Consider the following 26455-nt stretch of genomic DNA (forward strand, 5'->3'; position numbering starts at 1 on the left):
GGCAATTGCAGGAGCCCTGAGGAGGAGGTTGGCCTTGAAATAAAGCAAGAAGAAGAAAAAAAAGATGATTGAGGAGGAGGAGGAGAGAGCGAGAAGGAGGGAGAGAGGTGGAGGGGAGCTTGTTTCAGTTTGCAGTAATCGCTCATCCAGGAGCCTGTTCCACTCAGGGATATTTGGATTTTTTCGGCCTGGATGCTGTAGCTCGGGGTCGGGCTCTCTCTGACTTGTGAGGACGCTGCATGTCTGGCATCCAGACATGGACCCCTCGTTGCGCTCTAGGATTACCGTCTGCCTGGTCATCGCCTTGGCTCAGGTGATCGCCGTGACCTGCCAAGAAGATGCCAAGAAAGGTGAGTGACAACCGGACAAATCTGACTTTCTCCTGCTGTCCTCTGATTGGTTTTGATACGTGATATGTTGGAGTCGCTGACAGGTTTATGCAAAAAGTGGAAAAACAAAAGGGGTCATAAAAATACGTTGGCTTGCTTCTGTTTCTGTGGGCGTTTATGGTGAAATAAACATGTATAAACAGTTCGTTAAATAACTGGAAAACTTACTTTTTTTCACATTTGTTTTATGTTTAACTCTTGACACCAATGTTTCCTCCAGATTTTCCTCCTTTTAAAGATTTATGTTGGCTTACCAAGCCCTGACAAAACATTTCCATCTGTATTTTCTTATGAAAGTGACGTGTTTTTGCAGGTGTGTTTGTGTTTCCCATTCCTTGTTTATGATATCTCTCTTAGGAAGTGGGTTTGGGAAGTTGCTCATCTCTTTCGTGTTTTAAGGTTTTAAGTGAAACTGCTCTGCCTACCAAGCAACTGGACCACACTGGCCTTGTGGTTTTGGGAGCTAAAGGTATAAATCACACCCACAACCTGGACCAGAAAGGTTTATTACGCCCTAACGAGGCACCACTTTCGTGTTCGTGACGCTGCTAAGTGATGATTAAGAGTAGCTGCAAACCTTTCAGGAATCAAACAGAGATGGGGAGAGTGAAAGCGAGCATGGATCGCCTTGAAACCTTGAAGCTAAATTGGTCTCACACTGCCGAGACTGAAACGATTTCTCACAGATGGAGATGTGGCCGAACTAAAACAAAATGTCCCAGTGGATGTGATCCTGGGTCAAAAATATCTTCCCCCCCCTACAGGCTGCAGTGCTCACTAAAGCATGCGTAGGGCTGGCTGGGCTATTTCAGTGCGAGGTCGAGGCTGAATGACGGGGTTTTGGGTGCCACGGCTATAATGATGTGGCCTCGCAGATGGGACGGACAAAAGCAGGCCACTAATTTTGGTCAGACTTCGGGCCAGAGGCAGACAAGACACACCCAGAATGAAAGGATGCTGGATATGAAATATGCCTTCGCTCGCCTCCGTCCAAGTTCACCTCCAGTGAAGCAGCAACAGAAGAAAGACTTACAGATGTCCAGAGATACTTAAAGGTTATGACATGTGTAGTGTCTGTTTCTGGGAATGATTATGTGTCTTTTCAGTGCTGAACTCATTCTTGATCGACAGGTGTGTCACTACAGGCCAAAAACTGAGGAAGAGGTGTGATTCAAGCAATGAAAAATTACTCTTGTTCATCCAACAGTGGCATATTACAAAAGACATATTAAAAAAAGTTAATTAACAGTCATAAGTTTAATACAAGTAAAGAAATATGTAGGAGTTTGTTGAGGAGATCCAGTGGTGGACTCCAGATGTTTGAGGGCCAGGGGCAGAAAAATAAAAGGGGCACCAACTGTATGCGGTGGGAGCACCAGTGCACAGGAAGTCATGAGTGAAGATCGGGCACTTCAACAAGTTACGTCCACCAGTGAGAAGATCTATATCGCTTTCTTGCCTGTAATGCTAAATAAGAAGCTTTCACCAGCAGTCGTTAGCTTAGCATAAAGAGACGAAGTCCCGCCCTTTCCTGGTTTCTTTCACGGGACCGTGGTTGATGGCAAGAGACACGTCATTTTTTAAATCTTGCTTGAACTGTGCCATGAGTTTCACATATGATGTTCGTCAATAAAAGATAATTTTACAAGTTAATACAGTCACAGTTTATTGTAAAGATAGTTAAGTCTCATTTAGTTTTGTGTGAAAAGAGTAGGTAAACTACATCGTTGCTAACATGCAGCTAGTCTGTCCACGTTATCTGCAGTTATGTGAAAGGAAAATCAGTCAATGTAGCGCGCTAGCTAACACACACAGGACCGACTGTACATGGTTTTGTTGAGCGTTAAATGAGACGTAACTTGCGCGACAAACTGCGACTTTCTCAAGTTTAAAAATGATTTTTAAAATTGATGGACACGTTTAATTCATGGCATGATTCAGACGGTATCAAAAAAATGAAAAGACTTTGCCTTCCTAGAAAGAAGTGGGAAACAGCCCTAACGGTGAGAAAAGGGCTCATGTCATCCTCACAATTAGCTTAGCATAAAGAATGAAGAAGGGTGGTTAGCTTGGCTTTGACAAATGGTAACAAAACCACCTGCTAGCATTATGCTATAACACTCGCAGAGCTTCAGCTAACGTTAACATTTTCCCATTGCTTGCAGTAATTTTGCTAAGCTACGCTAACAGGCTGTTAGCAGTATCGTAAAGACATGAAACTGGTATCAATCTTCTCATCTTACTCTCTCTTAAAGGTTTTTTTGGCTTATTAGACTTTAAGATTAATCTGCATGTATCACCTGTTACATATTGGTTGAAACATGAGTAATTAATCAGTCCAGGAAGTGAAATTATCCACTAATTGACCAAAAAATGGTAAAGATTAAACAAGCATACCTTTCTGCAGCTTCACCTTTTATCTGCTCTCCTGTCCCATGAATCATCTCATCACTTGTGGGAGTCCCGAGTGTCATTTAAACCTGAATTCAGATGGTTTGTTTGTTTCAGAGCCGAGCATGTCGGTTGTTGTTGTGAAGGAAACGGAGATTTACGACCTTGGCTGTCAGCGTGTTAAGACGATGAGTGGCCATTTTGGTGTTTAGCGTGCTGTTCTTGGCTCGGAGTATGAGAAAGTGTGTTTGTTTGTATGACTTTAGATGGGAGGAACTAAAATAGGCAGACTTCAGTTTATTTGTATCTTACAGGGTTAAATAAGATGAGACAATATTGGATTTGATGGACTATCAATCGGGGAATTACTGCAGTGATTCTTGTCTTACCGTGGACGTTATAAATGTAACGTACGTGTCAATTAATAGAAGATTCCTCTTGAATAGTTTCATGTGAAGGATTTAGGCCTGAGGAGGTGGAAGTATCACATATTCTGTAAGAAAACTGCAAAAAATACCTCTAATTTAAGTTGTTTTCTTGACAGAAAGAGAAAAAATAAACATAATTTAGTGTTTTTTGTGATTTTCTTATAACTTGGCTGTGAAACAGTTGATAAAAAATGCTTATTAATCATCTTTTGACCCGTCCTGGGACCCCCTGGGGTGCAGTTTACGTGGGCGGACTGTTGTTTTATAATAAACCTGAGCTGAGGAGGTTTTAGGCGTCTGCAAACCACAAGGTCAGAGAGCTGCACGGACAGTTTCCACTTAAAACGAAGGCCTCACTTAGTGATGATAATTGCTCTCATGCTCTAAATCCAAGCTATAATCACATTTAAATGCCTACAAAATATAGTTTTGGGTCGAAGGAGTCTGTAGGTTGTGAGTTTGCTGCAAAACTTCTGTGTAGAAAATCAGAAACAAGAGCTTTTCTTTAAAAAAGGGCAGAAACAACCTGCAGCTCATAGATTTAGTAGTTTCCTACATGCCGGAGCCTGCGAGTCGCTCCTCGGGGTGAAGCGGGTCGGGCCTCCGGGTGTGGCACCGCTCTGCTCTCCCAAATAAAGGCGAAGCCACAAGTTCTACCCGAGCCCAACGTATAATACAGCCACTGTGGTTTCCCCTGAAATAACTTGTGCTTTTGAAAACGGGCCTCTCTCGCGGGGAGAGGCCCCACCACATAATTAGTACTTACAGCAGGACGTCACTAAACGGCCTGAGTTAAAATATGCTCGCAGAGCTCGTAGCAGGTGGCTATATTGGATTTTTTCCCCTTTTCTTTTTAGATTTTACAATTTTTACTTATACTTTTACTTATACTGACAGACAAAAGAGGGTTTAGGGTTTAAATACCCACCAGTAAGGTCTATATTGACAAAAATATCCCTCTTAATTACATTTTTAATGCCTTTTAACACATTTTTTCCTCAAAGAAATGTGCTTAAATGAGTTTAACAACAGCTGAAGCAAGTTATCGAGTTTAAAAATCTCATTTTTACTTGACAGAAACATTTGCTTTCCCCTTTTTTTCTCAATAAACATGCATTTGCTCCAAAAAACAAATAAATTACAGGATTCTGGGTGCAAATCTCTGCATGCCTCTTGATTACATGACGTATAGATTAAATGAATGTTGTCTACAAATGTGAAAACTATACGTCTCATCTAGTGTCAGACAGACAGAGATGATTACATACTTTCTTACAGTACAGACACATTTATGGACACATTTACAGCCAGGAGCTGTCAGACTCAACCACAGTCTAGTCACTGATTGAGGTGCCTTGCTCAAGTGCAGCTCAGTGGCAATTTGCCTGAAAGTGTTTCTTTACTCGAGGACATCGAGTTCTCTGAGTGACAGAGTACAAATACTCAGTTACAAGTAAAAGTCCTGCAGTCAGAAGAGTACAAAAGCATTAGCATCACAATAATTGAAGAAATGGTCAATTTCAGACTAATTCATATGTTAATGATGCATTAATCACTTTAATGTGGCAGCTGTCAAAGATGGAGTTCAATTTAACATTTGCTTACATATTGCCCCTTTAGATACTTCTGGGACATCATAATTTGTATCTGAATCTGCAAAGTTAATTAAACAATATCAAATACATGTAGTGGAGTAAAATGTACAATATTTGCATAAAGGAGCAGAAAATGGAAATATATAGGCACTGCAACGCCTGGTTATATTACTGTATTATTGTTTGTAATTTGTGGTTTTTCTTATGGAGTTCTGTGTGTTTTAAAGGCCCATTTGTAGGGACAACACACTATAAATACTGTGACTCATGTTTCATGTTTCTCTGTAAAATATTGAATAAAATGAATGAAGTTTGGTGAGAGAAGAAAATGAAAATGAAGCAGCAGCAGCAGAGGCTGATGTATATTCTGAATCCAAACAGCTGGATACTACACTTCCCATGATGCAGCAGTTTTAGAGTAAATCTGTGGAATTTCCCCGTCGGGTCGGCAGCAGCTTCGGTTTATTGGCTCAGTGTAATTTACGCCTTTTTAATTTCACGTCTTCATCTGAAGTCTGTCGCAGTGAAAACTGAAAACAATACTTAGCTCGTGAACTGAAGAGAGAGACGAGGCTGGCACTCTTTAACTTTATATGACAGTTATCAGAGGTGGAATTTAACTAAGCACAGTTATTATATTGTACAAAAGAAGGTTTTAAAGAAAATATATGTTGAGCTTGTTCACTGTGATACAGGAAATAGTTTAAATGAGCTTTTTCTTTATGGAGTACTGAAACTGCCAAAATAAAAAGTATAGTATATTGGTAATAATGAGATTATATTACTTTTACTGCATCTCCTTTTATTTAGTTATTTTTACTTAATTAAATTACAATACAGGACTTTTATGTGCAATTAAATATTTTGCCATTAAAAGAGAATAAATCTGTAAAATAAAATGTGGTAATATGAAGAGGAATAAATACAAGAATTAAAAAGTTAGTAAAAAGTTTAGGAATAAAAATGCAAATAACAAAAAAAAAAAAACATTTTTCTATTTTCACATTTTATTTACATGTTTATTTCTGTATATATTCATTCATATATTTAAAAAATATATATAATTACATATTTATTTTTGTATATAAAATATTTTTTTTATATAATTTTAAATTTGCTATGAATTTTTATATTATGTAATTTTTATTTTTAGGCTATCCCTTTATTTTTCCTTATTTTTTCCCCTCTTTTCCCTCAGTTATGACTCTACAAGATTACACAAATAAAGAAAAATAAGATAATTAAAATAATAATTATATGCATCTTCATTTATCTCCATATTTCCATGTTAATTAATTATTTCCACTCAGTTTTTTGGCCCTCCTGTGACTCCATAGATAAAGTCAGTGGTGACCCTCTATCGTCCCCATTAAAAATACCTTTCCACTCCCATGCAGAGAGAATAATTATCTTTAATGATCACAACTTTAATTGAATATAAATCTGATTTTTACGGTAAATTTTAAAGATCACAGAGCCCCAGTGGCCTAATGGATAAGGCACTGGCCTCCTAAGCCAGGGATTGTGGGTTCGAGTCCCATCTGGGGTGGTGTGTAGTGTTTTTGTCCTGATCCAGCTGTTATTACAAGAACAATAGGTGTTCATGCATGAAGCCAGGCTGCATAGCTATGTATGGCTGCACCCTAATGGACAAAAGTGGGAACTGCAGCTAGATTTTCATGCTGTTTTAATTTGTTTGGTTAGTTTGAACATCATGTTTCATGTTTTCTTGTGATTAGATTGTTTTTACACCCACAAATAAAGAAGTTTTCCTTCCATCCTTCCATAAATCTGTTTTATGTACTAATACCTACGAATGTCTCCAACACACAGAAGGTGTTTCATGACCTCTGGAGTATTTTAACGAGGTGTTTGTGCACCGTTTACCGTTGCTGCTCTTGCTTGACTCAGACAGCTGCGCAGAAAACGGGCAGGTCTACTCCAACAATCAGATATGGAGCCCCGAGTCGTGTCGAGTCTGCGTGTGTGACTCGGGGACAGTAGTGTGTGAGGACGAGGTGTGTGAGGAGCTCAGTGGCTGCCGGACGGCTGTGACTCCGGAGGGCGAGTGTTGCCCCGTGTGCTCGACAGCAGCACCGACTCTCGGTACAGACACTGACGCTGCAGGTAAATGGAAATGAACACTGGATACACCTTCAGCTGTCTCTGTCAGCTGGTGTGAGGCATCATTATGGGGTTTTTCTATCAGTATGATGAGGGAGTGTCAGGGAGACTGTTTGTAGTCTGTTGTAAGATATTTTAAAGGAATAGTTCACCCAAAAATGACAAACCAGTCATTATGTAGTCACCCACATGCTGATGGAAAGTCAGATGGGCTGTGTGCAAAAGCTTTTAGCAGCTATACTTAAGATTTCGTCTTCATGAAAGGGTGTAAATAAACTACAGATGGGCGCTGGATGAGCTGTATGGAGCCATTTTTTAGGTTTCAAGCTACTTCAGTTGACGCTGTTTTGCTGCAAAGCTCCAGAAATGTTTAGTGGACTTTTTCTTTAAGGTATCTTCATGAAGTAAAGACACGAAATCTCTCAGGAGTATGAAGCCAGACTGTCTATCTGCTTCAACACCTCCATTTTAGACTAAACGAATGAGTAAATTCATGTTTTTTCTTGCTTTGTTGGGCATCGCTACTGTGAGGATGAGTCTGTACTGTTAATAATGGTCTTGGCACATGGTTGGGCCTGTTTGTTCAGAGTGGTATAAGTGGTGCTGGTGTTGGTACGTACCTGTGTGGTTGTGCAGAGAGAGTTCTTTACACACAGGTGATGTTCCTCTGGAGTCATAAATGATTTCTGTGGTAATGGGATTTAAATACAAGCAAAAAACAAGACAACAAAAGACATATTCTGACACCAGGACCAGTGGTGCCGCCGTCTTTTCAAGCTCCTGTTTGTACGAAAGTTGATTTTTGAGTCTGACCTGAACTAGAAGGATCATTCCTGCTCTCACTGAGCTTTGCATCCAAGTTTATAAACCCAAACGTCTTGTCTTTAAACAGGAAACACAGCTGGGTGCCGTGTGGTCGGTCGACGCCAAGTCAAGGTGCCACTGGTCAAGTGTTGACTCATGAGTGCCATACGCTGTCATAAACTGTGGTTCAAGTGTTACTTTAGCCATCTCTCTTCCACCACAGACTCCACTGAGGAAACCAGTTTTCCCATCACTGTGTTTACAGGTTTTTTTAGCAATTATAGACCCACAAGAATCATGATTGTTTTGTCTTGGTTTTAAACTTCTGGATCGGCGCCACTGGAGCAGAAGCTTTGACCATTGCAGAGCTAAAATAGACCAGCTGTTATTGTGACTAGTCTTCTTGTTTATTACAGTAAGAAAAGAGGAACTTGTGATACTTTAAGAGCTGGATTTACTGTTTTAAGTGGCTGTGAACAGAGAGAATTAAGTTTTTCTTGGCGGTCCTTGGAGAAATCATTTGATACAAGACATAGAGCGATAGCGCCATAGTTTCCACGATTGAAAACCCCATAATGATGTCCAGACTTCACCAGCACTGCCAACTGAAAGGGTCTCAGCCAACAATACTGACGTCCGTTGCTGTTCTGTCTCATGAAGATACCTGCACAGAAAACGGAAAGACCTACTCCCACAATCAGATATGGAGCCCAGAGCCGTGTCGGATCTGTGTGTGCGACACGGGAACTGTGGTGTGTGAGGAGGTGGTGTGTGAAGAGCTCAGGGACTGCCAGACAACCGAGGCCCCCGAGGGCGAGTGTTGCCCTGTGTGCTCCACTGCAGCACCACAGCCTCCTCGCACGGACAATAAAACTGGTAATAAATATTTTATTGAACCTGGCGGAGGAGATTTAAATGTGGGTCTGTACGTTCCATAAATATCCGCATTTATAAATCCGCCTTCAGGGTATTTATGTGGATTTTTTATGTGGTTGTTACTGTCAGATAATAAAGATAAATGACAATCATAGCTCTTCATTGTTACCTTTTAACATCTGGTTATTGCCCAAAAGTCCTTCAATTTCTTTACGATTTTTGTGTTTCATCCCAAATCTTTTCCTGTCTTGTTGTCTTTGGCATCTATTTTCTAAAGTTGTGTTGTTGTAACATGTGTGATACAAGTTTTTATTCTATTTGGCACAAACTTTAAGCTGCTTTCACTGAAATGATGTTCTGAATACCCATTGTGAATTGTGACCTGTGGCCTTCAGACAGTACAAAACATCCTTATGGTATTGAAAAGTCAGAATTACGATGTTGGTGATCACCCCAATGGTTTCGAGAAACTAAGCTAGGTTTGCGATACATGTGAGATCAGAAATGGTTTAGATGTGCATTGCATGGAAGTCTTTGTACCCTGTCAGTGTAATTTGCTAAAATTGGATTAAGGCTGACTCACCAGATGCAGACTGTTGGTATAAACCCGCCATTAGGTGCCCTGGCGCTACCTACGTGCTAGCATTTTCAAATTCCCTGTCTCTACAGTGAACACCAACCTCTGAGCTAGAAGACAAGTTACCCTAGCCTTTACCTGGTTTCTAACAGTGCAAACGTAAACAAGCTAGCAGAAGTTACCTTTTCTGTTTGCAGGGATTCAGTTATTTTAATGCCAGAGCGAAACAAATTCCCCTGGTGCGATCGCTGCACGGCTGCAGATCGTTTATCTCAATTTCCAGGTGTGCTATATTGGATTTCAGCAGATTAAGGATCCCAATTAAGGGTTTAGCAAACAGTAAACTGGAGCAAAAGACTGAAAAGAGTGCCCCCTTTTCTATTCATTCAATCGATAACCAAGGAAATACATAAAAAACCTATAAACACCTGGTCTCATGCCTTTTAATGTTGTTTTACACCAACTACCAGCTGACAGAGATCCACTCTGGGCACTGATGTCAGTTGCTGTTCTTTCCCACAAAGATTCCTGCACAGCGGACGGCAGAGTCTTCTCCAACAATCAGATATGGAAGCCCGAGCCGTGTCGAATCTGTATTTGTGAAATGGGGTCGGTGTTTTGTGAGGACGTGGTGTGTGAGGATGTAGGTGACTGCAAGACCACAGAGATCCCCGAGGGCGAGTGCTGCCCAGTGTGTTTGGCTGACGCTCAAACTGGTAAAACTGGAATGTAAACCTGCACATTTATCTACGAAATCTTCTCCTGCGGATGCATCCTGGTTTTTCTCTCGCAGTGTTTGTTTCGACTCCAACAGTCAGACGATCTTTCCATCGTTGTCAGGACTGCTGGTGCTTCTATATCATCTTCCTCCCAGCCTGAAGCTCTCGTCTTCAGGCTCCATCTTGTGCACACGACCTTGAAATGTTCATGTTATTTCTACAATATTGTGTTTGGAGTTTCCCTTTGACTTTATTCTCAGATTGCAAAAAGGAATACATTGAAGTTTTGCCAGATAAGATCACTTCTCAACCGGCTTTTGTGCTGCAAAAACTCTGGTAGCGATTTCATTTGACGGCCATTTTGGGAAATAATGAAGCCGCTACCAACTTTTCTGCTGTGCAAAAGGAAGTTGAGCAAGTAGCTTATTTACCAAATAATGTGTATTCCTCTGGGAAATTGCTGTGTCATGTTTTTTATTGCACTTTCGATGATGGTAATTGTCATATTTAATGTTATTTGCACTTATTATGAGTTGCTTTCTCTTTCAGCACAAATTAAGGCTCAAAATATGGAAATGCATTTTTAAATTCATAGTTTTTTCTTCAAAATTGTCGACCTTTTAAAGCCCCTATGTGTTGGATTTTAATATTTGTGACTTTGGCAACTCCTAGTGGTCAAACAACAAAAAAACAAACAAAAATATCTGCTATCAGAGTCATTTGGAGGATGCTAAACGCTACAAAACAAATCTCGACATAGGGGCTAGCATGAAAGATTAGCATGTTAGATAATGCTATAAGAATTTTAAATTTAGTGTTTAAAGAAAATAAAATGTTTACCAAGAGTTAGATGAGTAGATCAATACCTCTCTAACGTCTGTATGCTAAATTGGAAGCTACAATCAGCAGCTAGTTAGCTTAGCTTAGCATAAAGACAGGAAACACAGGAAAGGGATAGCCTAGCGCTGGATGCAAGGCTGACAGGCACCATCGTATCCAGGCCTAAATAAGAGATTAAAGCAATTAACAGCTTTTATCTTGTTAAGCTAAGCTAACTAGCCTCCCTTATAACTTCAGATTTAGCATACAGACATCAGTGTGGTTGGTGTCAATCATCTCAAAACTGTTGGCAAGAAAGCAAAAAAGTGAACAAAAAAATAGGAATACATTTTGACTGTTAACATTCATTTCTTAAGTCCATCAGATATTAATTTAATCCCCCTGTTTCACAAAGATACCTGCACAGAAAATGGAAAAGTCTACGCCAACAACGACATGTGGAACCCGGAGCCGTGTCGGATCTGTGTGTGCGATATGGGGACTCCCGTGTGTGAAAAGGTGGTTTGCGAGGACCTCGGCGACTGTGAGAAAACTGTGATCCCAGAGGGCGAGTGTTGCCCCGTGTGCTTGTCTACAGCTTCAACATCAACTCCCAGCGTGGACCCCAACACAGGTAACTGTTGTGTTACAATCCTGTCACGTTTGCGGTCTAGCGTGTGCCACTTTTTTAAGTATTCAATCTTTTTCTGTCCTCCGTTTCAGCTGCTGACGAGAAGATAAGTGAAAGCTGCACGGTCGACGAGCAGGTCTACAGCCACAACGACATCTGGAAACCAGAGCCTTGTCGCGTGTGCGTCTGCGATGACGGTGTCGCCATCTGCGACGAGGTCCAGTGTGAACTGGTGGCAGACTGCGAGAAGGTCGTCACCCGTGAGGGAGAGTGCTGCCCCGTGTGTGACAGCTTCGCCAGCGCCGGCAGACGGATAGGTGAGAGGAACAAACAAGGGACGTTACTGGATGTGATTGTTTACCTGCCAAACGGGGACCGTATTTAGACTATTAACTTGATTTTATGTTAATTTATTATGTAGTGGTTTAAAAGGTCAACAAGGGACGTAACAGATTGTTGACCTGCCAAACGAGGACCATATATAAATAATTTATATAATTGTTACTATAATTTATTATGAAGTGATTTAAAAGGTCAACAAGGGATGTTACTGGATGTGATTGTTTACCTGCCAAACGAGGACCGTATTTAGACATTTAAGTTAATTTTATGTTAATTTATTATGAAGTCATTTAAAAGGTCAACATGGGACGTTACTGTACACGGTTCTGTACCTTCCAAACAAGGACCTTATCTAGACAATTAAATTAATTTGACTGTAATTTATTATGAAGTGATTTAAGAGGTCACCAGGCTGAAAAGCAGTATGTAATTGCCCTGTTTGGTTGTAAGTTTCAGTTGAAAATCAGCAAAAACAAGATTTAAAATTGTTAAATTGTCACTTTAATCATATTTAAATAGTCTTTTTGTATAGTATTGTTCATGATAATGATGAATGAGGTAGTTTAAAGTAGAATACTGAAAAATTACAGGAATTATTTATGTTTAGGAGGGTATATCACTGTTAAGTTTATATCTAATTCACTTTCTTTTTTTGTGTGTGTGTCCCAAAGAAATCATGGGCTTCAAGGTAAGTTATGATTAATTCTGACATGGATTTATATTTAAAACAAATACACAAATTATTGTTCTTTAAATTAAAAAATATTGTTCATATGTTTTTTATAGGGAGAGAAAGGTGAGCCAGGCGATATCCCATATGTAAGTTATCTCACTAAATTAAATTGATTATTAAACTGTGTGTGAATTTAAGGACTTTTTCTATTTTATACACTTATAACACTTATTTTGTTTTTTTCTCTCAGGTGGTGGGGCTACCTGGACATTCAGGACCCCAGGTGGGTTTTTACTGCTTTTAGCTGACAGAAGGCTTTAATGACAGACCTTATAATAATTCCTATTCACTAACTTGGACACTAGAGGGCACCAAAGATGAATTATGATTCAAAAAAACACCTGAAGGAGAACTGAAAACTGAAGGAGGTTGATATAGTGTAATAACTGCAGTATAGGTCAGTGTTGTTTACCAACCTGCTTTGTAGAAAAATAAAAAATATGCATTTAATGTTCTGTGCAAAAAAATTATGGACCTTTAAGTTTATTTTACAGCAGTATGAAGACAGTGGCTTTAATGGTTGTGTACAGGAAATATCATGTATGAAATATTAATCATCTCTTATATTTATGTTTGTGGTTCAGGGTCCTCCAGGAGGTCAGGGACCAACTGGACCAAGAGGCTTTAAAGGCAGAAAGGTAAGTCTGAAGCTGACACTTTAAATCTACAAGCTAACTGCTGGTGATGACACCAATTTATTTAATATAAATTCATCAGTATAAAAATAAACTACACACATTAATTACTGTCCGATGGCCAAGTCCAGTAGAGACGAACGTGTTGTCTCTCATTAATCATAATTCCTATAACCCCTGCAGGGCTTTGCGGGGCCTCCAGGAGTTGACGGAGAGCCCGGTGTGCCAGGAAACCCAGGAGAAGCAGGACCCCCAGGCCACCCCAGCCACCCTGGGGTGAGTCAATAAACTTCTGCACTGTCTTATAACAGAAAGTTAGAAAGTCAAACTGCTCCTCTACAAGTGTTTGAGAAATGTCTTTTGAATCATTTCAGGGCAACTTAGTGTCTCAGATGGCTGCAGGTTTCAATGAGAAGTCTAGTTTCGCCGGGATGGTGTCAGGATCCAGGGTGAGCACCGCAACAAAAACACTTAAACTTTATATTTTACATGTATGCAAAGTTAGAAAGTTTGTTATTATACACAATTTAAAGTGTGTGATTGATTTTGTTTCAGGGTGAACCAGGACCACGAGGACTTCCAGGGACGCCTGGATCAGCAGTAAGGAAACATTTAAAGGCTTTGATAAGATTTAATGTAGAAATGCACGACGTCCCTCTTAACAAAATGTCTTTTTGTGTGCAAAAAAGTGACGTAATTAGTAGCTTTTAAAGCAAGAAACATTGTTTTTACCATCATTATTCCTCCTGACTGATTGATAATTGTTTTCTCCCCGTTCAGGGTCCACCTGGTGGTCAGGGAATTCCAGGAGAGCCTGGAGATCCAGGACAAATGGTAGGAACATTTTCGTTCCTCAATTTATATATTTTATATAAATGCTAGATTTAAATGTATTAGAGCCTAAATTTGAAAATCATATGTGAGTTGTGACGGTGAGTTGTGTTTGTTCTCAGGGTGAGCCGGGTCATCGAGGACCAGACGGGCCTCCGGGAAAACCTGGACTTGATGTGAGTCAAAGACAGATTCTCTTTAATTCAAGTACTGTACCTAATTACAACTTTTTAGATATTTTTATACCTCTTTATACATCTACTCCAATAAGTCTTCCCGTGCTAAAACAACATGGTTTTAATTATTTTCTTAAATTGTATTACTGCCTTATTGTTTCCAGTTGTGTTTGCAGAACTCAATCAGAGAAAATATGAGATAAAACACCATCAGATCAGATATTATTCTGTTACAGTTTCAAGTACATTTCACTGATAATACTCAGATACTGAACGCACAACTTTAAATTACAATAAAGTATTTTTATAGTGTGGTATTACTACTTTTAATGCCTTTACCATCACTAATTGGCTCTAATTATTGCATACTGAAGCAGTAGTATCCTGATATAGTTGTTATCCTTAGCATTATTATTAGCATCAGCATTACAGTAACTGCAATGAATTGTCTGAGTGATCATGGTTAAAAGGGTAAATGATTCCTGTTTGCATAATCAATAACTTTTATAATCTGTTATGATTCATCAATCATTATCTTTTTTACGGCTCAGGGAGGACATGGACCTGCAGGAGCTTCAGGAGAACCAGGATACCCAGGATCTGCGGTAAGCAGTCGTCTCCCAGCGCTCATATAAAATAACATGAAATGTAATATTATTAATTTTAACAACACAATCAAGCCCTGATGAAACAGAGGGGGTGTAATTAATTTTGCATACATTGCTACATAACTTGCAAAGTGTGAAATTTATTTTGAAATGACAAAATAAGGAGAAAAGGTGACAGTACACTCTTAAAAAACAAAACAAGTCCAGTATAACCAGATACAAGCGTTCACACTGACATCTAGTGGTTCTGGGCTGAAACAGCAGCAGGAAGCTCAATGTCAGAGCTTGAAAAAGGATAAGGACTAACCTCCATCCAGGGAATGACAGGAAATCATAACAAGAACTAATTTAAACTGGTAATTATTACTGATTTGATTATTTGCGTGAATGCAGGGTGCGAGAGGATTCCCAGGACTTCCAGGTCATCCAGGACTGAAAGGACACAAGGTAAGTCACACTGATACCTATCAATGCATGTTACTTGATCAAAACTTATGTAAGAAGTTATATATAATTATATAATCTTGTAAGAAACATGAAGTACTGACTTGTGTTAATCTCCAACAGGGACATGCTGGTCTTCTTGGGCCAAGAGGTGAACCTGGAGCAGTCGGAACCAAGGTACGAATCTGTCGTCTGACTTTATGATCCTCAAAGGTGATGATAAAACAGATAAAACTTAAAAGAAGATAAAAGATAAAAGAAGATAAAAGCCAGGAGTAAAGCTGCTGTCTTCTGCAAAGACCTCAACTTCAGATCTATAGAGCCTGTTTCTCTGTGTTTTTCAGGGTACATCTGGTACTCCCGGTGGAATGGGTGCTCCAGGTCCACTGGTAGGCGACACATACAGTGAACACACCACCAGAACTTTTCATACAGACTCATTCACTCAGATACTGACCCTGCTTGTGTTTTTGTTTCAGGGACCAGCAGGGATGCAGGGAGAGAGAGGCAGAGCTGGACCGACTGGTCCTGTGGTAAGAAAACAAAACATTTGTGTGAAAAAATGGTGCAAAAATGTAAAATGGTGTTTCAGGACTGAGAGATTTTCTTTCTCTTCGTCTTTCAGGGAAAACGTGGTGCAGAGGGTCACGTTGGCAAACCAGGTCCTCTGGTAAGGACCAGATAATACAAAGACACTGAAGTTGAATCCTGAACAAAACAAACTGAAATGACTTCAAATGTTGTTTTGAATATTTAACAACATGTCCTTTAACTACAGGGTCCAATGGGAATCTTGGGAATGCCAGGTTTTCCTGGAGGCCCCGGAATGAAGGTGAGGTTTTTGATAGATGTTTAGATAGATAAAGATAGATATTTAATTTAATATTAATATTAGTTTTGGCAATAAATGAAAGATTTGAGATGAAGATGAAAGTTTTGTCTCCTCTTAAAATGAGTGTTTTTCTTATGCAGTCTTGACTTGACAGAATCATGTTTTAAAAATCATTTCGAAAATCATTTTTAAAAGTTTTTGAATTTAAGGTGAGTCTGTTGTCCATTACAGGGTGAAGCTGGACCGACAGGTGTGAGAGGAAGTGGAGGACCACAGGGACCCAGAGGGGAGGGCGGTCGCGTAGGACCACCAGGACCATCAGGACAGCAGGTGTGTTACGATTACATCATTCTCTCTTTTGTTGGTGTGTTCGGCTTTTGGATTTACTATAAGCTAATATTTGTTTTTTAAACAGGGTACTGGAGGGACTGATGGAGCTCCAGGTGCCCGTGGACAAAGTGTAAGTGTTGTTGTAAACCAACTTTCAGCATACTTTTGTCTGTTTTTTAGAAAATCTGACTGATCCGTCTCCTTTGCAGGGTATCGCAGGTGTCCAGGGCCCAGCAGGGCTGTTGGGCCCAGCAGGCCCCCCCGGCCCCCAGGGAACCACAGGAGCACCAGGACCAAAGGGACAAGTGGTACGAGCGCTCATTTCATCCAGTTTCCTCTTTCTTTAAATATATGTGTGTAACTTTGTGGCTGATGGTGCACTCAATTGCACACTGGGAGCTTTAATGTTTTGTCTGACCTTTACAGGGTGATGGTGGAGTTTCTGGATTCAAAGGAGAAGCTGGATTCAAGGGAGAGAGAGTAAGCTCGAAATAAAATCCCCTGACATCCTGAAATAAAGAAACTTAAAGTAGATTTTACTGTTATGTGGTCGATTATTGATTGTTTGATTGTGTTAGGGTGACCATGGAACTCAAGGTCCACTGGGCCCAATGGGAGAGGACGGGAAGCGAGGACCTCGTGGTGACGCTGGATCCATCGGTCCTCAAGGACCTCCAGGAGAGACAGTGAGTCAACTTTTACTTCATCTTTGCAATACTTTAAGCATAAGTTTCATGAGCTCAGGGTCAGAACATCACATTTTCCTTCATTTGTTGTAGGGAGCTCCAGGAAACAGAGGTTTCCCCGGTGCAGATGGTTTACCAGGACAGAAGGTGAGTTGACTTAATTCTGAAACTACTGCGATCACCATCCAGAGCACGTTCTTTTCTGTGCTTTTAAACATTTGGTGTTTGTCCAAACAGGGAGCCCAGGGTGAACGAGGACTGTCAGGGTCGACCGGTGCCAAAGGTTTACCTGGAGATCCAGGACGTAACGGAGAGCCAGGTTTAACCGGAGCTCGGGTAAAAGAAGACATTCACATGTTGCTATGTTGTTGCTTTGAAGTAATTCAGACATGATTAAGCGCAGGTTTTCTGAAGCTTCACCAGAACCTGAAAGAAACCTCACAAACAGGACGTAAATCACATAAAGAGAGAATTGCTCAAGATTACTTTGCAATATTTATACAGATACTTTTGAGGAGAAAATCCAACTTCAAAGGTACTAAAGTTGTTCTGTAACTGTGCGTCTTATCTCACAGGGTCTGACAGGACTAATTGGCGCCCAGGGAGCAGAAGGAAAGTTGGGACCAATGGTACGCAGAACTTTTTAATCACATCACTCATCAAAGATTCCTTTTCATCAAAACAACCAAGTAAGAATTCAGTCATTCATCTCTTTTTCGGTCTTTCCAGGGCTTAGCAGGAGAGGACGGCAAACCAGGCCCAGCTGGCTCTACCGGAGGAAGAGGTCCAGCTGGACAGATGGGCCTGCCGGGACCAAAAGGCTTCGCTGTCAGTATATTATATGTGCAACTTTTAGTCTGTGATTGGGTGATTTAACGGGATTTACAGAAGCAAAAAAGCCACAGATTGACAGTAATTCATAACAAAAGATGCTAACGTCTTTGTGTTCCTGTTGATTTTCAGGGTGATGCTGGAAAGATTGGAGAGGCCGGCAGCCCCGGGCCTCCAGGTCAAAGGGCAAGTCACTTTCCATTGATAGAATTTAAACTTAATCATAAATTATTTATCTATCTATCAACACTATATCAATATACTGATAGATACTGTGTCTGTCTTCTAGGGTGTGAATGGAAAAGACGGAGAGGAAGGCGCTGCCGGTCCAACCGGTCCAGCTGTAAGTATCAGATATCATCATCATCATCATCATCATTCATAGTTTGATAACATCACATTTAGATCATATTATATATGTTCTGTCTGCTTTTCTTTAGGGTCCTGCTGGAAAGAGAGGAGAGCAGGGACCACAGGGAGTGCATGGTTTCCAGGTACACTGCATCCATTATTATTTATTATTATCATTTTATCATAATTCTGATATTTACTGATATTATTTTACACTGTCCATGGTATATGAAATATATTCGCTGTACAGGCATTTCAATAACATCTATTCAGAGTTATTTCAGGTGTTATATAATTTGTTTTATTTTTTTATTTATCTATGTTTATTTCCTTGTTTCCTCTGTCTCTGGCTAAACCTGAAAATTGTGTTTAATAAGCATGAAATAAAAATTGTGTATTTATTTTTTAGGGTTTGCCCGGACTTCCAGGTCCACCAGGAGAGTCAGGAAAGCCAGGCGATGAGGTACGACAAAATAGCACAAAAAATTAAATAAATGGGGAAAAAAATTATATATTGTACAATGATGTCTAATCAGTTTCATTCTTATTGTGCATATATTAATATTACATTGTTATTGTGATATGAGAATATATATTTTCTTAGATTTTGGATATGGTTATATTGTGATATGTTTTTTCCAGGGTCTTGCTGGAGAGGCTGGAACTGCTGGTGGTACAGGTCCAAGGGTAAGTCAGTTTGTATTGGTAATTATTTTTTTTAGTTTTCATGGCCAAATATTTTCCATCATTCACAGTGTTTAAATCACCATTTAGCCAGAAGTCATACATTTTGTTATTTCATCCAATAAGGAATTGTTTCATATCTTTGTCCTTTGATTGTCCTCGCAGGGAGAGAGAGGCCCTCCAGGAGAGAGAGGTGAAGTTGGACCCAATGGCCTGCCAGGACCTAAAGGTAGTCCAGGTGGACCAGGACCAGATGGGCCAAAGGTACATTAACACTTGCAGAACCAAAACCCTTTGCAATATTTCAACTTGTAGCATGTTTACAATATGATTTACTGTGTGTGGTACATTTTAGGGTAACCCTGGCCCAGCAGGTGGTGTTGGAGAGCCAGGAGGTCCAGGACTTCAGGGTATGCCAGGAGAGAGAGGAATACCAGGACCTTCAGGCCCGAAAGGAGATGGAGTAAGTTAGAGAAGAATATGATTATATTGTCTGCAAAGAAGTGGAGATACCAATTTCTCCTGTCATAAAATTTCGCTGTTCGCATGTGTTTGATGCATTAAGTTCTTTGGGGTTGTCTCAAGTAATTCTGGGAAATGTAGGCGATCACTAAAAGAGGAGGAGTTTCCTGTATGTTTGAAAGGAATTCAACAGCGTTCTAAAGGAAGTTGAACTCTTTTAACAGGGCTCTGTTGGTGAGAAAGGAACCGAGGGTAAAGCCGGAGCTGATGGTGCACGGGTGAGTCACAACATGATGGTCAGGACAAATTTGACACTGCAGATTTAGTTCACCTTTGAAAGCATGTGCTCTACCAGTGTTTTGTTCTGTGGCACTAAACCTAAGTCATATATTCCAACTGTTGAATAACCATAGGTCAACATGTAGCACACACAAATCTTCAGGACAGAGTGAACTTATCTCAATCTAAATATTCTAACATATTTTCTTCATTTTATAAAAAGGGGCTTCCTGGTCCTGTTGGACCTGTTGGTTCAGGTGGACCCAACGGAGAGAAGGTGAGCTCAAATTCACACATTATAGCATGTCTTAATTCTGTCTTTATATTGGTTTTTAACATGGGTATATAGGGCACAACACATAAATATTGGTCAACTTTTGAATTAAAATCTAAATGAGCACTGGATTTGACCATGAACTCTTGAGCTAACTCTTTAAAACCTTTAAAGTTCTTTGTTGATCAAGTTTAAAATGAGACCTTCATGTAAGAAAATCCTTGTCATGTTTTCAGAACTTCTTAAGACTTGCCTCTTCTTTTATTTCAGGGTGAAACCGGACCACAAGGACCTACAGGACGCAGAGGCACAAGAGGAATTCCTGTCAGTAGAACATTTTATTTTACACTAACTTTTCTTCTAATGTCCGCACCTTTATTTCTTCATAATAAAATGTTTATATCTTTGTCTGATGAATATAACAGGGTTCTAATGGTGAGCTTGGTCCAATTGGCGCTGCTGGCTTTGCTGGAACTCCTGTAAGTGGCCACTGAAGACAACCTAAAGCACGGCAGTCATGTTCAGTATATACCAGTGAAAAAAACGATAAAGGCTTGATAAATAAAAAAATCTCTTTCTCTTCCAGGGTGTTGATGGTCAGCCTGGTGTCAAAGGTGAAACAGGTGAGCCAGGCCTGAAGGGAGAAGGAGGAGCACCTGGACCACAGGGGATGGCTGGGAAACCAGGAACACAGGTACATCCGAAACATTAAGAGACTACTTTTAAAAAATAATAATTTTGAGGCCATCTTTGTTGTATACAGTTTAAATGGTTACTCCCTCTTCGTATTTACCTAGCATTAGCATTAGCATCACCTCAACTAACCGCATCCTCCAGTGTAGAGCAGCAAATCATTCAGAGGCTGATTAATGCATCTGTTTACTAAAATATTGTTGAATCTCTGGGATTAGCTTGAGAGAAGAAGCTAAATCACCTAGCTAAACTAGGCTAACACATAAAACTTAATTCTCTATGATAGGAATGTATTCATTTCTTCCAATAGCAATAAGGAAGACACCCAACTCTAAAAACGTCATATAAATATCCATACATTGACTTACCTTTTTTTTTATATAAATGTCGGCATGCTAGCCTGCATGTTAGCATAGTCCTGCCTGTTTTGGTGTCACTTGTTGTCTAATTCTCATTGATTCAATATTGAAATTGAGTCCATAATTAGTTTTTTCTTCTGCAAGACATCATCAAGAAACATCAGATAACAATTACTGACGAGAAATAATGTTACTGAATGCAAAATACATCAAAATTTAATGGTTGTGAAATAGGTCAATTTCAGAACAAGAGAAAAGTGTAATGCATTTCCTCATAGTTCTTGTTTTCAAAGGTTACTTTTTGTTTAGTTTTAGTCTTCTCGTTGTGAATTTTCGAAAAAATTTTGTTGACAAAAACGATTTGTGTGTTGTGTTTCTAGGGACCTGTTGGCGTGGCTGGATTGAAAGGAGGCAGAGGAACACAGGGTCAAACGGTGAGTTACCCAACAACTACAATGAGTGTTAATTTCTTTCTTTATAACTTCAACAGTGGTATTCAAGAGTTCTTTGTACATGTAATAACCATACAAGAGGTACTATTATAATTACTGGAAGTGTTTTCTTTTTGCAGGGTTCTCCTGGTTTCCCTGGGTTGCCTGGAGGAATTGGACCAGCTGGCGCTCTTGTGAGTTCATTGCATTAAAAAACTTAACATTTACATTTATACTGATAAATCATGTGGCCCAATTATTAAAATACAACCGTAGAATGAATAGGCATTAAAGTAATTTAAATGGATAATCATCAGGCAGGATTTAAATATGGATTATAATCTCAAAATGTGTACTCAGAAGAGATCATTTGTGTGTGTTTCAGGGTGCTGTTGGGGCAGACGGGCCTATCGGTGGTCCAGGAAAGCAGGGCCCTTCTGGTATTCGAGGAGAGAACGGAGCTCTAGGACATCAGGGAGAGAGGGGGCATCCAGGCCCAGCAGGGAGCCCTGGAGAGAAGGGAGACTCTGGAGAGGACGGTCCCGCTGTAAGATGAAGGCTGTGTTACTCTTCCAGCTGCCGTACACAAAAAAAATCCTGAGATGTTTTAAATGCTTGTCTCCTCTTGTGTTTCTCTGTCAGGGGCCTGATGGGCCTCCGGGACCTGCTGGCACATCAGGACAGCGAGGCATCGTGGGTACACCTGGAGTCAGAGGAGAGAGAGGCATGCTGGGACTGCCAGGTCCTGCTGTATGTATTCTTACTTGTTTAACGTTCTTAACAAAAATAATTAAGTTTATGTAAAGCATTTGCCAAATTTACAAGAAGGTCCAAATAACTAAGAATTCATCATAGATAGTGTTTCACAAGTTTATAAAGTTTCTCCAAAATCAACAACTCATAAAATTGAGCAATTTTTTTAATGGAGTCTGGGGACTTTCTTAACAGGCAGCGAAGACAATATTGATTACTGTTTACTGTCTAAATTTGGTTGTACAATTATTTAAACTCTGGATTTTTTTTTTGTCAGGGCCCACCAGGAAAAGACGGAACTCCTGGAACTCAGGGCAGCCAAGGGCCTGCTGGTGGAGTCGGTTTACCAGGAGCCACTGGGCCAAGAGGAGACGCCGGGCCTGAGGTTCGCCTAGTCCATCTCAGTCCTTATTGTGTTTAGCTAATGTTTTTATCTGGACTAACTTATGACCAATGCTGCTTATTTCTTCTATCAGCTCCAAAAACAAACTTACTGAATACTTGAAATTGACTAATTTCTCCAAATGCTCATGGACACTCAATATGTTTATATGTTTCTTTGCAGACGATAGAGCTTTGTGTATAACAAACTTTGGCTTTTAATTACCCTGTTTTTTTGTGCTTGCCTCATTATATGTGCACAGTTTTTTTTGATTCTCAGACTCACATGTTAAGTTTATCATGTCTTTATCTGTGTTAATTCAGGGTATCGCTGGAGCCGAGGGGCCTCCTGGTAAAGATGGTCTTGTGGGAGAAAGGGTAAGATCAAATACATGGCTTGTGTGTTGTTGTTTTTTTAAGTTGTGAACTAGATGTGCCATTCTTTTCAATTTTATTAATTGTTGTGTGTACTAACCAAAGGTATGTGCATTGATTTCCAGGGAGACAGGGGCAATCCTGGTCCAGAGGGTATGGCAGGTACTCCAGGGTCTCCAGGTACTGAGGGTCCTGTGGGTCTGACTGGCGGTCCAGGACAAAGAGGCGACAACGTGAGTTTCAGAAACAGAAATATAACAAATTTTAATTTAATTTCAATCATGTATCAATACCTGTCATATCTCTGTATTTTTTTTAACTTTAGGGTTCCAGAGGCCCCGCTGGACCACTAGGAGCAGCTGGAGTACGGGGTACAGTGGTAAGCATGAAATGACAACATTTTACTTTTACATTTTAAAATAACAATTAAAAATAAATTGGTGCTTGTTTCCAGTGGTGTGTTGAGTTGTAGCCCTGTGTCTAATTTTAGGGCCCTCAAGGACCACAGGGAGGAAAAGGAGCGGCTGGAGAACAAGGAGAGAGGGGTCAGAAAGGACACAGAGGTTTCACCGGACTCCACGGTCTGCCAGGAACAACTGTAAGCAAAATGTTTAGCAACAGCAACAGTTTTTGATTTAGTGTATGCTGATATTACAAATGTTTTTTTAACAGCGAGTGCAACATTGACATGGCAAACTTAGGATGTGACATTTTTTGAAGGATACTTTTTCTATTTCAGGGCGCCACAGGCGAGCCAGGAGCTGTTGGTATTGTTGGACCAGCTGGGCATAGGGTAAGCAAATACTAGCACTGTGTGGTAGAATATACAATAAAGATTTTTCATAATTTACGATATAAATCTCTCACTGTTTTACCGTACAGGGTCCTCCAGGAGTTTTGGGTCCACCAGGAAAGGAAGGAAACATCGGTCAGCCTGGACCAATGGGCGCTCCTGGAAGCAGAGGATCCAGTGGTGAACTTGGAGAACAGGTGACGCAAGACAACATTTTACTTTTTTATATTTCAACAATCAGCTTATTGGTATTATCCTAAGAGAGGTATGGTGACTGCAGTGGAAATCTCTTGTAGGGTCCAAAATGGAAAGGGTTAATCCTCCAAGGAGAATGAATGTTCATGTCAATCTGACCTGAAAATTTAGATATTTATTATATTCAAGTGAATTACCATTTTGTGTTCCCACCACTATCACAGCAAAAATTAAGTTGAGCAAAATATTTAATTTTCCTCTTTTTTCCTGGTCAGGGTCCTCATGGTGAACCTGGACCACCCGGCCCTCCAGGCCCTCCAGGACCCCCCACCGCAGCTGTGGAAGACCTCTTCGTTCCCTCTTACGACTACGACATGAATGGTGGTGGCATGCCGGATGCTGTGGAATTCGTCGATGACGAAATGGCTGCTGATCCTCCTCCTCCACCTCCAGAGATGAACAAAGATGAAGCTCTTCCCAATAAGAACGAGGCTGTCCTGCGCGCAAACACTGGAGTCCACGCAACACTGAAGACCCTCAGCGGAAATCTGCAAAACCTCCGCAGTCCTGACGGCAGCAAGATGAACCCTGCGAAAACCTGCCAGGACATCAAGCAGTGCTATCCTCAGAAACAGAGCGGTGAGAGTCCTATTTTTCCTCTTCTTTCTTCTTCTTTATCAAGACGATTATTTTCAGTGATTTTTAGACTGGTACCACTTATGTAAGTTGTTGCTTTTTGCTTGTACCTTTCAATGCAGGCGAGTACTGGATTGATCCCAACCAAGGAAGCACAAAGGATGCCATCAAGGTCTTCTGCAACATGGAAAGTGGGGAAACTTGCATCTCTGCCAATCCAACCAACTTCCCCAGCAAAGCCTGGTGGATGAAATCAACTCCCACCGCCAACAAACCTGTGTGGTTTGGAGCCGACATGAACAGTGGAACCAGAGTAAGAATTCAAGAGGCATTTTGCGGAAATTTAAAAATCTTTGTTGGGTTGGATTTGTTTATTTATTTAAAAAGTTAGCATGTAGAACAGAGAAGTGGACTTGGTATTGGCTTAAGACTTGACCAAATGACTCTGAGTCACGTGTCTGATCTAGAAACTTGTTGAATCCAAGCCTTCCCTGGGTATAATCATGTCAAACTGATCTAATTTCAGTTCCGATATGGAAATAAAGAGGAGCAACCAAACGCTGTGGCGGTTCAGCTGAAGCTTCTGCAGCTTTTGTCCAAAGAGTCGCACCAGACCATCACCTACAACTGCAGGAACAGCGTGGCTTACAAAGAAGGGAAGAGCAACAGCCTGAAGAAAGCTCTGGTCCTCAAAGGCTCCAACGGCCAGGAGCTTAGAGCGCAGGGCAACACCCGCCTCCGATACACAGTCGTTGAGGATGGCTGCTCGGTAAGTCAACACAGATTACTTAAATTTGACGAAAAGTGATCGGGAGATGCTTCTGCTGACTTAATGGCTTTCTTTTCCCTCAGACATCAAATGGAGCGTGGGGCAAGACAGTGATTGAGTACAGGACTCAAACTCCAGCCAGGCTGCCCGTGGTGGACTTGGCCCCCATGGATGTTGGAAAGGCCGATCAGGAGTTTGGCCTGGACATCGGCCCTGTGTGCTTCTCATAAAACACAAACAAGATGGACAGAAATATCCCTTTTTTAGAGGAGTAACATCATCACCAGAAATTATAGTATATGGACTCCTCTTTGTGTGAGCGTACAAGTCGATGAAGGTTAGATGTTTTTATCGCTGCCATTCTTCACAAGTGGCTGCATTTCCCATACGCTGTCGAAGTATTTGCTGTGGCTGCCAGCAACATAATTTATTTAGCAATCAATACTTTTACAAACGAGAGCACAGTACTCTACAGGGAAATGCATGTGGGTGGAAAAAATAAAGTCTAAGGTGCTAAATAAAATTAGATTGGGGTGGATTGTGGTGGATCGGTGGATTGTAAACGTGCATAAACTGGAAAAACGGCCAATAATATTAAAGTTTTAAGAGATTTAAAGTGTATTTCAGTAAATAAAAGTGTTTCATTTGGCTTTTTTCCTAGTAAATGCACGTCCAGAGGCCTGGATAGGGCGAGAGTTGTCATAGCAATGACTGTAGTTCTTAATTTTAATGGAATAAAAGATGAACATCATGCTTGAACGTAAATTATTAAGTTCTGTGCAGGAACTCATTTACTCTTTCAACAGAAAAAAAGCCTTTGTATCTCCTTTTTAAAAACTTCTGTAAATGCAACATATGACTGTAAATTGCAAATTATTTGTTTGTTGTTGACTATGGATGTGGAATAAATGTATTTCTTTGGAATAAACCGAGGCCATAAAAGTTGAAAAAGTTGAATAAACACCCAGTTTCCCCTCATGAACAGCAAGATTTGCTTTGGAAAATGACTGCAGCTGAACCATCTCACCACTAGAGGGAGACAATGCTTTTCCTTACAGTCATCAGATCACAGTTAACTGCTTTCACCTGGGTTGCCAGGTGAAAGCAGTTATCTGTGTTAAGTCCTTCATTAGGTGGACTTTTAAATGAAAAAACAGTAGTGCTTTAGGGGTTGAAACCCAAAAAAATCCTGTGTTTTATGATAAATTAATCAAGTCAT

The 26455-nt window shown here is 40.4% G+C and overlaps 1 protein-coding gene and 1 non-coding gene across 2 annotated transcripts; both read left to right on the forward strand.

Moving 5' to 3' along the window:
- The first annotated feature begins 256 nt into the window (after positions 1–256).
- LOC140991940 (uncharacterized) lies at positions 257–25466 on the forward strand. The gene is made up of 58 exons (XM_073462113.1): positions 257–350; positions 6715–6930; positions 8392–8607; positions 9709–9900; positions 11138–11356; positions 11446–11670; positions 12367–12383; positions 12482–12514; positions 12619–12651; positions 13013–13066; positions 13247–13339; positions 13438–13512; positions 13619–13663; positions 13844–13897; positions 14017–14070; positions 14622–14675; positions 15072–15125; positions 15246–15299; positions 15467–15511; positions 15602–15655; positions 15748–15792; positions 15901–15954; positions 16186–16284; positions 16370–16414; positions 16494–16592; positions 16711–16764; positions 16863–16970; positions 17064–17117; positions 17208–17306; positions 17546–17599; positions 17700–17798; positions 17934–17987; positions 18091–18144; positions 18242–18295; positions 18562–18615; positions 18795–18839; positions 19002–19100; positions 19192–19299; positions 19523–19576; positions 19801–19854; positions 20122–20175; positions 20277–20330; positions 20438–20545; positions 21284–21337; positions 21475–21528; positions 21720–21881; positions 21977–22084; positions 22365–22472; positions 22793–22846; positions 22969–23076; positions 23169–23222; positions 23334–23441; positions 23583–23636; positions 23726–23833; positions 24107–24470; positions 24590–24780; positions 24994–25236; positions 25320–25466. Exons 1-58 carry the CDS (start codon positions 257–259, stop codon positions 25464–25466), a joined length of 5400 nt encoding a protein of 1799 aa, XP_073318214.1.
- Positions 6280–6352, forward strand: trnar-ccu (transfer RNA arginine (anticodon CCU)). Its single transcript has one exon. It is a non-coding gene; the product is annotated as a tRNA-Arg (tRNA).
- Positions 25467–26455: the final 989 nt, after the last annotated feature.

This window comes from Pagrus major, chromosome 24 (assembly GCF_040436345.1).
Source record: "Pagrus major chromosome 24, Pma_NU_1.0".
Classification (NCBI taxonomy): domain Eukaryota; kingdom Metazoa; phylum Chordata; class Actinopteri; order Spariformes; family Sparidae; genus Pagrus; species Pagrus major.

Coding starts and splice junctions, on each gene's coding strand:
- LOC140991940 (XM_073462113.1), top strand. CDS start 257: ATGGACCCCTCGTTGCGCTCTAGGATTACCGTCTGCCTGGTCATCGCC. Junction 13,898..14,016: donor CTGGAGATCCAGGACAAATG/GTAGGAACATTT, acceptor GTTTGTTCTCAG/GGTGAGCCGGGTCATCGAGG. Junction 22,473..22,792: donor GAGGAGACGCCGGGCCTGAG/GTTCGCCTAGTC, acceptor GTGTTAATTCAG/GGTATCGCTGGAGCCGAGGG.